This window comes from Scatophagus argus, chromosome 13 (genome assembly GCF_020382885.2).
Source record: "Scatophagus argus isolate fScaArg1 chromosome 13, fScaArg1.pri, whole genome shotgun sequence".
In the NCBI taxonomy this organism is placed as follows: domain Eukaryota; kingdom Metazoa; phylum Chordata; class Actinopteri; family Scatophagidae; genus Scatophagus; species Scatophagus argus.
The window spans coordinates 19284676-19298110 of NC_058505.1; the positions used below are offsets into that span (position 1 = coordinate 19284676).

The following is a 13435-nucleotide window of genomic DNA, read 5'->3' on the forward strand; positions in this document are numbered from 1 at the left end:
TTATTTAAATTCACTTTGACTGTACAGTAGGTAAATTCTTTAAGAGCGTTAGTCTGCTTAAAGATTTAGTTGTGTCTTTGGCATATATCCCGGAACAGCGACATATAACACAAATATCACTGTTCAGTTTCTCTTGGCATGTGTCCAACATTTTATTCTGTTTGTGCATGTCGGATTGGGCAGCAAATCTATGCAGCATATGAATATTTGTTTTCTGTGTGTGTGTGGGTGTGGGTGCGCCTGTGGAGCTTTGCAGCCTGGGGCCTCAGGTTGAGTTTGATCTGCTGTGATGTGCCACTTTGTCTCCAGGCCCACAATTATTCTAGGCCCTGGTTCTGTCATGGTATGTGTGTGTTGAGTATTCTTTACTGTTTTTTTTGTTGTTGTTGTTGATATTTGTGCTTGTTTCTCACCTATTCATGACCCTTGTTGTCTCCAAATGTGTGTGTACACAGAGGTGCAGTTTTGTTGTTGTGTTGTTCTGAAGTATCCTTCTGTTGTGTGTTTGTGAGTGTGTGTCTCTGTGTCTGCAGGCTGACTACAAATGGACTTCATTCATTCAAGTGTTGACTGTCTATCTGTATCCATATGTTTTTCTTTGTGTGTTTGTGTGTCTCTAGTGTCCCAACATATGTGAGACTGACATTTTGCAGTAAAAGATGGAGGGAGTATTTTTATAATAATTATTGTAGAGTGCTGCCAGAAGTGCCACTTTGGCCTTCTAGTGTTTATTCTCTGGCCACTGATGTGCAGGTAACAACACTGTGTGCTTTTCTTTTTCTTTTTGTTTTTTTTTGGTGAGTAATGGACCTGAAAAACACTTTCTTTGAAACTCCATTTTACCAGTTCAATAGCTGACACTTTCAAGAAACACGATGGAGAAACAGTTTAAAAAACACCAGAGTTGTTGGTCATGTAAAAACTTTTGTGCCTAAAAGTGTAACAGCTGCAAAGTGTCTGAACTGAGTGGATAACACTGATTATACATTATCCACAGATATTTTACTGCAGTTTACTGCACTGGGTGAACATAACTCAACCACGACTGTCGTTATAACACAATAGAGCATTAACGAAGTCGAAACCAACTTTACCATCCCCAACGACTGTCTCTCAACGACTGTCGTTTGGCACAATGGGGCACTAAACGAGCCTATGACACCACTGGCCATGCGAATGCCTCCACAGAGGTTAAATACCTGGGTCTCCACACCAGCTAGTTGGACTAGTCCCAGCCTAGTCAAGCGAGCATGAACTGATGAAGCCTCTTGGATGAGAGGTGAAACGTCTTCAAAGACACATAACTAAGTCCAGTTGCATTCGATTGAATTTCCTTGAGATAACCATGACCTGGATGAATGCGAATATTCACAGGCATAACTCAACCAGTTGGACTCGAGCCCCAATCTTCACTCTTAGTTATAAATCTCATACAGATTTTCTGTAATGTAATGTATTCTGTAATGTCATTTATCAAGAGCTTTGATTCCTTTATTTCACAGTGTCAAGGCAAACATCACAATTCTGAAAAGTGAACAGTGTGTGAAATATTTTTGTTTTCAGTAGACTGTCCTCTTGTGGTGCTACTCTCTAGAAGTATGAAGTTCTCAGCTGACTGCTGCCTTGTTGTCTTTATAGACCATTTACTATACTGTGCATTATTTACAGAGTAAAAGCAAGTTGTCCATTCTTGACTTAAGCAACCGTAACAATACCCATTACATGTTAAGGTGAGCAGATGAAAATGTGTAATGAGGCACATCCTCATAAGCAGATCTAATGCTGTCAGTCTCACCTGTTTCTGTTGTCCCGTAGCTGGCTCTCCCACAGCAGCATGTTGGCTGCCCTTCTCCTCCTCCTCCTTCTCCTCCTCATTATCCTCCTCATCCTCCTCTCCAACATCTTTCTCTTCATTGCTGAAGCTGTCCCTTCCTGACCCTCTTTTGCTGCCACAGCAGCACTAGTTGAAGCCTGGAAATATTCTAAACCAATTAATTGGTTTTGAATTGATTAATTGCAAATACTTTTTCCCAACCAGCAGTATTATATTTTCTGTTGAGCTGTAACTGCTCAAAACTCTGGTTTAGTATAATTTGCGGGGTAATTTGGTCTCTCTATCGTACAAATCAACCACAGGATTTTCTGATAGCAGATATGTCATATAAGCATGATTTCAAAAGCTGAACTACCAATAAATCTATCTGCTGATCGTTAAACTTGTTTGGGAAGAGATCTGTGTAACTTATGTATATAATCATGCAAATCATTTGGTAATCATGGCAAAACTTGTGCGGTCAAAAGCTGTTACTACAGCTGTCCTTGTGCTCTGCTCCGAGTACTTTGTCAGTTCATTAAAAATGTGTGACAGCAATCACACGGTAATAAGCCCCAAATCATTAGTGTACAAGATGCCTCTTCTTCGTCCTGTCTGTAACTGTTAGTTATTATTCAGAACATGTGGGTAATTGGCAGCCGAAGAAAATTAATAATGTTTGTAATCAGTTATTTCCCCATGAGCTCTTTATGAATACAGAGAATATAAATGTACGCATCCAAAGCATTAAAGTGCTGCGTAAACCTCAGTCACTCACTGGAGTTTGATTTCCCCACGTGGGTCCTGATGATGCCCTGATGATGCAGGACACCAATGCTGTCCAATCAACGAGTTTCCTGTCAGTCTGTATAACTTCATATTTACTCCATCTCTTAAGAAGTCAGTGTGAACAGAAACCAGAATAACCAAAACTACTGTGCTATGTGTACCAACAGATGAGGCAGACTACAGGTTTACTTAAGTGTCAAAAGTCCTGATTATGCAGAATGGCTCCTGTCACTGTATTTTACACAAGTAGCAACTATAGCTGTCAAATAAATCAAGCAGAGAGTGCAATATCTTCCTCTGTAAAATTAAGTGTCACACTTCTTGCACACTATGCTTTTTTACAGTTAATACAGTTATATGTTGCACCAGTTATTCTGTCTAACCTTTTCAATTTACCAAATGATTACATAAGTAGCTGACGCTCTCTCTGATAAATGAAGCCATCTGGTTTGCTTGTTATTAAAGAAGCTTCATGACTGCAGGCCTTATTATTACTGCTGTCCCACTTTCTCATTACAGTGTAAAAAAGTATATTTACACGCACACACACACACACACACACGTCTGATAGCTCGCTCGGCCATAACGTTAGATGCCTTATCAGCTAATTAACCCACAAGGTGACCTAAACAAGGTTGTGTCATCTCTGATCATATTTATTGAGGCACATGCTCATGTGTGTGCTTAATAACATTATGTATGTTAATGTCGTGGCAGTGCATGTGTGTTTGTGTTGAAGTGCGCCTGGAGTGGAAAAAAGAAAAACAGAGAGAGAGAGAGAGACGCTGAGACAAAAACAGGGAATTGTTAAAGAGAGGGAGGATTTCAAAGAGAGAGAAAAAATAACCTTTGTAATAATTCTCTCTTCTCTCCAATTTGCCCATTTTTTCAAACACTGCGTTTATCCCATTTGCCCATTATGAAACTTAGAGACAAAAGCTTTCTAATCCTGGCTCTTCTGTGCTGCCTTTGATGAGTGGGTGTGTATGCAAGTCATTGAGTCCATATATGTGTGTTTGACTACTATATTAGTGTGCTGGATTGTGTTTTTGTGTGAGCACTTGGCATTAGCTGTTGCTCCTCTAAGCTGCATGCTGAGTTATCCTACAGCGCTCAGTGCTGTATATGTGTGTTTGTATCCAGGCAAACCTGCGAGTGTTTATGCATGTGTTTATGTTTGATTAGGCTGAACTGGAAATTATCTCCACAGGGATGTTGGGATGTTGCTGCATCAAGAATAAGATACATAAAAGAGAAAAGGGTTCTACATAAGAGCAGAGCAAATGGGGCTTCTGTGTGCAGCCCAAACTTTTCACAGTTGTCAGAAAAATTTAAATCACAAAGTGTCAATTTAAGAGCAGAAATCATTGGCAGAGAGGCGGAGTACGGACTTCTTGGTTGGCCATGTTGTTTATCCAATTTTTGCTGGAAATTTTGCAGCACCCAATGCTGCAAACATGGCACAGAGGTTAAGGTCACTGACCTTAGATTCACTGAGGTGAAGCAGTGTTGTCCTTATTCATAACTGTAAGCCTGAATATAATTTAAACAAGCGAGTTAAATAAAAATTCACCTGCTATATCGTTGTCATGGACAAGAAAATAAAAGATAGAGACCAGAAGTGTTTTTTGTAAACACGATTAGCTTACTGTTGGAGTCAGCCTCAAGTGGCCATTGGAGGAACTCACACTGGCCTAATTTTTCATCTTCAGGGGTTTCCATTTGGACTTCATCTAAAATGTATATTGAACTAGCAGTTGGAGATACACTTGGAAATGAACTCACTTGTAGTTGTAGCTTGAACTCAGTATAATATCAAAGGGAATCACAAGTTTACAAAATGTTCTTTCTTTTATGAGTCTGCAACTATTTTTAGAGGAAAAGAAGAAATGATTTGAATCTTGTTATATAGACATTAAAAAAACAAAAATACATGTGACATGAGTCGAAATAAGCTGTCTGGCATTGCTTGACACAAAGGAAGTTGTTATAGTTAAGCTTACGTGGCAGCAAACATGTTAAAGAATAAATAATGAGCATTACGCCCAAATGTACACTACCGTTCAAAAGTTTTTGAACATCCCAATTTTTCCAGTTTTTTATTGAAAATTATGCAGTATAATTTCTTCCGAACTCTGTTGCAGAAGTTCCCATAGATGTGTGGCACTTGTAGGTTGTATTGCTTTCACTCATCTGTCCAGTTCATCCCAAACCACCTCAATGGTGTTTAAGTTAGGAGACTGTGCTGGCCATTCCGTGTTCTCAAGCTTGCCATCTTGTTCTTTTTTTCCAAGTTCTGGCATAGCTTGGACTTAGGTTTTGGGTCATTATCTTGCTGTAGGATGAACCCCTAACTAACTAGGTGCATACCAGAGGGTCCTGCATGGCGGTGTAGAATGCTGTGGTAGCCGTTTTGCGTCAGGATGATATTATACGCTGATGTAGAGAACTGAACCACAAGCTTCTATAAGTCAGTGCAACTTTCATTTAGCACTTCTTTCATTGGAATTGTAGAAATGGAAAAAAATGAAGGTGTGTTGGCTAAAGGCTGCTAGAAACATAAATATTGAATAAACATTGATATTATATCTTTATTCATAAAACTTTTATCATTATTCCGATACATGAAGCGAGCCACATAGTGCTGAGGAAGGCTCTTTTCCCAGTTATTAGCATAGCAACAAATGTCTCTGGGATTTTGAGCAAGGTTTTCTTCAGGAGCCTGGACATTCTGGTTTTACTTTGTCTGTCGTTAGCAGCCTCACTTTTTCCAGAAAGACTTTTCCTCACATTTTACAACCTCAGACACAGATGTTGCCAGATAAGGGCTGGCTCACAGTCTGCATTCCAGTTCATCCCAAAGGTGTTGCTGGATGGGATTGAGGTAAGGACTCTGTGCGGGCTGAGTCCTTCCATACCAAAATGGACAAACCATTACTTTATAGAGCTGGCGTTGTGGGTTTGTCATGGTGAAACAAGAAAGGGAGAAACACAAACTGCTGCTGGAAGCATAATGTTGTCTAAAATATCAGTGTATGTTGTAAGATTAAGATTTCCCTTAATTTCCCTTTGTTTCACACTGTGTAGTTATATAGTAAGTATTGTGTGACAATGCAGTAAGGGTCAGATATGAGGGCTGGTGCATTCTGACTATTAAACCTCTTCCTGCTTATGTTAGTGCTAAATATTGTTAGGCCAAAGTGACATTTATTTAGCTGAAGATAATGGAAACAGAATCGATGTACAAATACATGTATTTTGTGTTTTTCTTTCTTTTGATTCATTTGCAGCCTTCATTTCTGTCTGTCTTTTGAGCAGAGTATTTATAATCAAGGTTACACTAGGGAGACAAGCTGCTGAGTAACAGGTTCAGCCACACACACACACACACACGCATACGCATACGCATACACATACACACACACACACGCATCTCTGCTATGTCCAAAACATATTGTATTTTCTCTGTGTGTGTCTATAGGGAGTTTGGCTGGAGGGATCCAGAGCTGCCAGAAGTTATCCAGATGTTGCAGCATCAGTTCCCATCAGTCCAGTCCAATGCTGCTGCCTACCTCCAGCACCTCTGTTTTGGAGACAACAAGATCAAGTCTGAGGTATGGATCTCTAAAGAGGAGCCACACCAAGGGGAGTGGCTTACAGATAGCGAGGGTTAAATTCATTCTCATTCTCTTATTCAGTTTGTGACTTCAAGTTAAGAGTGAGCTTAATCAAAACACACACACCGTTTCTGGAATAGCAAGTGAAAGTGCCAATGAACCTTGTTTCAAAAGATGTACGCTGCTTGAGTTTTTCAAGTGGGATTTTTCAGTGCTTCGAAGCCACAAACAAGATTCAAGGGGACTTAACAGAAACGGAGTTAGTGTGTGTAGATTCACCTGTCGATGTTGTTGATGGTCACACAGCTTAGCTTAGCATAAAGACTAGAAACAGCTTGTCGTTAAAGCTTACTAATCAATTGTTTAAGCGTACACAAACCCAGGGGTCAAAACCCTACCCTCTGCTGTTACAGGGGGTTTGGTGCCAGACTATTTCTTGGCAGTCATGTCCTGGTTCCCTTCCCGTAATGAAAAGACGTCATAACTAAAAACATGCCATCTTCTCTGTAGCTGTGTGCGCACTATCGGCAACAACTGCTTGCATACTTCCATTCCTCTCTGACACAGGGCACTGCGAACAAATCTAAAGCGAGCACACAAGAGGGGCCACTTGAAGTTCACAAAAAGCCACAGATGTCTCTTTGCAAAGACTTAAACCATAACTGCATGTTGCCATTGTAAAGCATGCCTTGTTTTCTTTCTTTCTCTTGCTTTCCTGTTCTTTGTATTCTTCCACTGTGTCTTTAAGAATACATCAGCTGTCTGGTTGCTGGTGTGTTTTTGAAGAAAGAGAAGAATAAATGATTAAATTGGCAGTAGCATAGACCAACAAGTCAATAACAACTGAGTCTCAAAAACATTGTCAAATTTTGAGAAGCCTGCACCAGGTCCGTGATCCGGTCGTAATTATGTAAGGACAAGGGTTTGCAATTTTAGAACTGATGCAACACCAATGCAGCAGGTCTTCAAGCAGCACCTGAGTAGTTTTAAACATTTTATGGCACTTAGCAGGCAATTTGTAAATGTGACAAATTTTCTGTTGCTTTATGAACATTGTAATGTAATGAACATGTAATCTTTATTTGTAATCTTGCTGAGATCTTGCAAATACAAAGAGTGGCATTTTCGCACCAACGTTTAGGTTGAATAGATTTATCACGCCCTAAATATGTGTGCAAGGGACATCACATTACAGCAGTGAATGTGTGTATAGAATAGAATAGAATAGAATAGAAAGCTTTTATTGTCATTGTACAGGTACAACGAGATTTCCGCTTGTGAGTGCACTCAGCAATAAAGTAAACGATAAAGTACAGAAATGTAAACAATAAAGTACAAAAAAAAAAAATAATAAAGTATAAAAATAAATATATATGGCAGTATATGTCAGTATACAACAACCTCAACATACAGCAGAGCAGCGATAGTGCAGGTGACAAGAGTTCCAGGAGTTCCTGGATTTAGCAGCATTATAGTGTAGGTGGCATTGCCAGTAATGTGCAAAGCCTGTCAGTTCTTTAAATTCTTTAACTGTGTCACAGTTCAAGATTCAACGCTGGCCTTTATTGAGGGGAAACTCCATCCTACATGTGCCACTGACTGAATTCCACCAAACTCCATATTTGACGGCATTAACTCTTCATTATGAACACTTAACCCAGCTCTGAATGTACCCCTGTTCATGCAGTCTGTCCTCATGTCCTTCAGAGCCGTCATCACTCAGTGTCTCGGAAAAAAAACGGTTCCATCTGTCTTTCAGTGTCAACTCAATTCAGCACAATTGGACTTCATTAATCCCCATGGAGACGATGGATTTGAGGGCAAACAAAGTTCTCCAAGCAGTAATCAGCCAACAGGCTTTAAAAGTCGAGTGATAGAGAGACAGATGATTGATGCTGAAAATGTGTTCAGGAATAGGGTGTGGTTGAATTTAGAGCAGGGCTGCCAAAACTACTACCCACTGGCCAAATTGTTTTTGCCCTTGAGTGAGATGCCTGAATGGTTAAATAATAGACTGGATGCTGAAGGATTTGTATGGCCTGTTCAGTCTCCTAGTACTGATAGATTGTGTTATTGTTTGCTTGATTTATTGTGTTAGTTGTTATATCCCTGCTATTGTTTTACTAAGGCTGGACAAGATTGAAGAAAAATTACCTGACGTTACCTGACAATAGTAATCAATTAATACCTTAAATTCCTCCTCAATAATTGTGAAAACGAATTCCTTTTTTTTTTCTCTCGCGCAAATACACTATATAGACAAAAGTATTATACCATTACATCAACGGGGATTTTAATGACATTGTATTCTAAATACATGGACAGCTTTGCAGCTAGAACAGCTTCTACTCTTTTGGGAAAGCGAATGTTTCTGTGGGAATTTTGTTCATTCATGCAGTAGAACATTTGTGAGGTCAGGTACTGGACAAAAAGGCCTGGCTCGCAATCTCTGTTTCAGTTCGTCTCAAAGGTGTTCTTCAAAGGGCTCTGTGTGGGCCAGTCAAGTTCTTCCACAGCAAACTCATCCAACCATGTCTTTATGGACTTTGTGCACTGGGCCACAGTCATGCTGGAATAGAAAAGGGTCTTCCCCAAACTGTTGCCACAAAGTTGGAAGCATAGCATTGTCCAAAATGTCTTGGTGTGCTGAAGCATTAAAATTTCCCTGCACAGGAAGTAAGGGGCCAAGCCCAACCTCTGAAAAACGGCCCCATAAAGAGGAGTGTCTGGATTTATTTATGTCTATGTAGTGTAGTTTCTAGAACCTTTTTCAGACACCAGTAATTGGAAGACAATTGCTTGGACTCTTGCGACTAGTATTTGTCACTTTGTTCTATCATTTTAAAGACAAGGAATACTTTTGTTAACGGAAAACATGTTTTGTTTTGATTAAATTAAGGCTAATTCTAATTGCAGACTTTTGGACATGGCCCAGTCATTGCATGGCCTGTTACGAGGATCTAACAACTAACTTAACATCTATTTTCTGAATAATTAGTTTCCAGTTAGGTATTATCATCTAGAATGAATCAGCTGTGGAGCACAAAAGACACACTGTATAGGCACAACTGCCTCATCTCTATGCAATCTTCTGCACTAATGTCTCTTGTTTTTACAGAAAGCAGGGAGTCTGCCCTACATTTCCTCTTTGTCTAGACAGAGGGAAGCAGGGAGGGCTGCAGACACATTGAGGGATGATTCGACAGAGAGTTAAATAAATCTTACATCACTGACAGAGTAGCCACTCTTTATTTTGTTGAAAAAGTATAAATTAATATTTGCATATTTTCTCCCAGCACAGCAACAAAAGTGGGAAAAAATGTTTTTTCTAGTTGCTCCAGTGTTCTTGGATATTATATTGTATACAATATCCGCAGTAATGGGCATATTTAGGGGTGAAATTGGAACAAACGGAAACACAAACAAATGGAAACACTCCTATTATGCTTGCGTTTCCTCCTGCTGTTTTTGTAATTCCTCGCTGCATCCTCTGTCTTCAGATCCGCCGTCAGGGTGGTATCCAGCTGCTGGTGGACTTGTTGGACCACCGGATGACTGATGTGCACCGCAGCGCCTGCGGCGCCCTGAGGAACTTGGTGTACGGCAAAGCCAATGATGACAACAAGATAGCCCTGAAGAACTGCGGAGGCATACCAGCTCTGGTCCGACTGCTCCGGAAGACCACAGATGTGGAGATCAGAGAACTGCTCACAGGTAAAACAAAAAATGATCACAATTTACAGATATGCTGATGTTACTGATTGTGCGGCAGCCATGAATACCAGGAACTGAGACCACAATATTTTGCTTCTATTAATTTACTCTCTTATTCAGTGAAACATCTACCATGTGTTTGCCTGTGTGAACTAAAGATTTTCATATTCACTGAAACAGAGACACCTTTTCCCAACCTCATTAACACTACCATACAGCTGTCATAGTTAAATATTAACAGCCCCACAATGAAAAGCATTATTCTAGTAATAGAACTGGACCACCTTTTCAGGTGCTAAAGTTTCTTTTAATTACTTGTCATGTTCAACGCAGCCGCTTGTCGTTACATGTTTTTTTTTTTTTTCCTCTGGAAACATGGGAGTTAAAGTGGATTTTAGCGACCTTTGGAGATTTTACGGTCTATAGTTTTCTGCAATGTTTTTCACAGGCAGACTTTGTTATTTTCGGACTCAGCATATTTAAATATGATTACTTTGACCCACCAGAATTTCATTTCGGTCACTGCAGGAAGAACAGCAGTTAGAAATGTATGTTGAAATATATAATTTCTTCATCGTTTCCGAAGAAGTTTCCTGGCAGGGACTATATACTTACAGTTCAACTGCTTGTGTTAAAAAATACAAGTGAATGAGTGAATGAATGAATAAAATGTGTAGAGCTGTTTGAAAAGAGATATGAGAAGATATGCAGTTGTTGGAGGGGACTTCAACTCCTGACCTGAAAAAAAACAATTAGTATTGAACAAAAGCATAAGATGATTGTGTATGACTGACATGATGATGGTTTTTTATGTTAAGAAGAAGGACTGCATACTGTATTACAACATAAGGTTATACTTATGGAAGAATAACATGGGAACAAAAGAATAATCATTATATGATTATTTACGTTTAAAATCAAGCTTAATTTACTGTGAGAAATCTCAGTTACAGATTCCTTTATCTCAAGTAATTACTTGAAATGAGGAAAACTTTCAACCCTCACCTCGTGTAACGATTTACTTTAGTAATGCTTAGGAATTAGAAAATGCAAAAACAGAAGTTGAAACAAGTCAGGATGAGAAACGGTCGGTCATCTGTTTTTCAGAAAACTAGAGGTGAGATTGTTTACCAAAACCTAGCAGCACTATTAGCTGCCTGGGAAAGTCTCTCTCATTGGCTAATGTGGTCCCACTCTGAAAGCACTGGCATCATCATCCAGATTTGATTTGATATTAATCGAGGCAGCCCTGATTAGTCTGCAACAGTCAGGTCAAGGTGACTCAGTTCAAGAGGTTTGAGATCTCTAAGATCCTCGCATTACCAGGTAATCTGGGCTAAACATCAGTACTGACCACTGTTAGAGAATCGGGTTTAAATTGGCCGAAACTCCTGTAACCTGATCCTGGCTTTACATGTATACACTAATGCAGTCACATGTGTTGCCTTTCATGAACAACCACACATAATCAGATGACAAAAATTCACTGAGTATCCAGCTGTGCAATGTACAAAATACATCATACTCCCGTTTACAGAGATCAGGTATAGAAGTACATAGATGAGTTCACACGCACACAAAGGAGAGAATTGTTTACTGCCTACTTGCGTCCCAGCACTCTGGTTGACAAGTGGTGTTGACCTGTCAAACTGATATTGTGTGCAAAGGGCTGCATTGCACTTGTATCCACAACAGGTTTGTGTTGTCTGGCAGTGAACACAAATATCATCCATACTCTACAAAATTTCAGGAATGACTAATTTGTGATTCTAAACCCACTGAGGGCTGGGTGGTAAACTCTGCACCAAAAAGGATTAAAGGATTACCAGTAACGCCTCTACCAGTGTTTGGTGACAATTCCTGTCTAATTGGCATTCACACGGACAGCCACGCTAAAGGGACTTTCACCTCAGGAGGGGGATGGAGAGACGACAGAGCTAAAAGAGGAACACCACTCAATTTTCAAACTGATCTACGTCCAGAGTCCTCCAGGGGTTTATTCCAATCCTGGAGCCAAATGAGAAAAATGGATTTCTTACCAGCTCCCACGTTAATGAAAACATCTCTGCTGTAAGCTTGTAAGGAGCATGATATTTCAAGACTCGACATGTCAGAGTCCAAGTTTTCAGTTATTTCTACTCTCTAGAACACTTTATTTAGTGTGACTTCGAAGGATATTAGGAAACAATTAAGCCTAGAGCCTGTAGACTGTGGACAGTGATCAGTATAGTGGCCCCAGGTGGAAATGAATGTAGGGACCGTTATTATTATGATTTGGCACCTGGACTGACTAAGCTGGACCAAGTAAATCTGTCCCATTCTGGGCCAGTTGGTGCTGACAGTAGGTAGATAAAAATAATACAGTTGAAGGTGTTTAATCATTTTAAACATTCAAGCATGAGCAAGTTCTTTATTTATTTTAGCACAGACAGGAAAGTTCTTCATCAGGAGTTCATTGAAACAGATCTAAGAAAAATTAAAATATGCATGTTAACGATTCAGCAGCATGACACCTGAGGAATCAGTTTGATGAAATGGACCTTGAGGAAATGTTTTGTCAAACTGTTTTAAACATTGTGGGTATTTACATCAAGAATTGGGGCCAAAAACATTGAAAAAAAAAAAGCAGAAAGGGTAAATTTGTGTGATCAACTGAGGGAATTATTTTATAATGCAGTTCACTGAATTACACTGTCTTCCAGGCCTACAGTCACTGATCCCCTCATTTCTCCATCCTGTATCTCTTACAAATAAATCGCATTGATCTGTTTTGGTACGACATGAAAGTTACCTGAAGTGGCTCTGATAGCTGTGGCGGAAAAACTCGCTGTGTGAGTTGTTTTTGTAGGTTTTAATAATTTTAAAGTGTGGTCCACCTTTAAAGGACTAAGGCCACGTTGATTTCAGTGAGGTGATTCAGCATAGTTAACCATTTTCTGCCGTCATTTGTCTAGAGGAATTACTCTGATATTGGGTGATTTGACGCCTTCAGATTTACGACCAGTGCCAATTCAGGAAGGAGGTGCTCTTTATCTTTCAGTGTGAAGGGCAGGGTTTTGGATGGGCAGGTAGCAAATCTGATTTTAGTTTTGGCCATGTTGCAGACATACAACATTTGTCATTGTAACTGTAATTTTTACCTTCCTTAAACTTCGCAATGACACCATCTGCGTTGAACTGGTTCCCTATAAACCTTGCTTTGACTATATAAGTTTGTCTGTCACAAAGCACGAAATCTCCCAGGAAAATAAAGGATGACCAGTGATCCAGTCAGACTGGCGACTTGGCACCATTTCTGTCAGCTTTCATGTCTTCATTATGGACTAAATGAATGAATAAACTCAAACCTTCATCCTGTATTGCCTCACATACAGGCATAACGTAACTTACAAATACTGAAGAAAGTAAGAATTTTATAAACATTGGCACTCGACTTGTCATGTCCTGGATTTTCACACAACTGTCCACCATTGACATTCTTGTCTTGAGATAGCAGGTTTCG

At 39.7% G+C, this 13435-nt stretch overlaps 1 protein-coding gene across 10 annotated transcripts in view; it reads left to right on the forward strand.

The window, feature by feature from the left end:
* Nucleotides 1-13435, forward strand: part of ctnnd2b (catenin (cadherin-associated protein), delta 2b) — a 146614-nt gene that overhangs the window by 97404 nt on the left and 35775 nt on the right. For all 10 annotated transcript variants that reach the window (XM_046408255.1, XM_046408258.1, XM_046408257.1 and 7 more), the window contains 2 exons: nucleotides 6084-6216; nucleotides 9720-9933. In XM_046408255.1, coding sequence (XP_046264211.1) covers nucleotides 6084-6216; nucleotides 9720-9933 — 347 coding nt within the window. The remainder of the gene's footprint in view (nucleotides 1-6083; nucleotides 6217-9719; nucleotides 9934-13435) is intronic.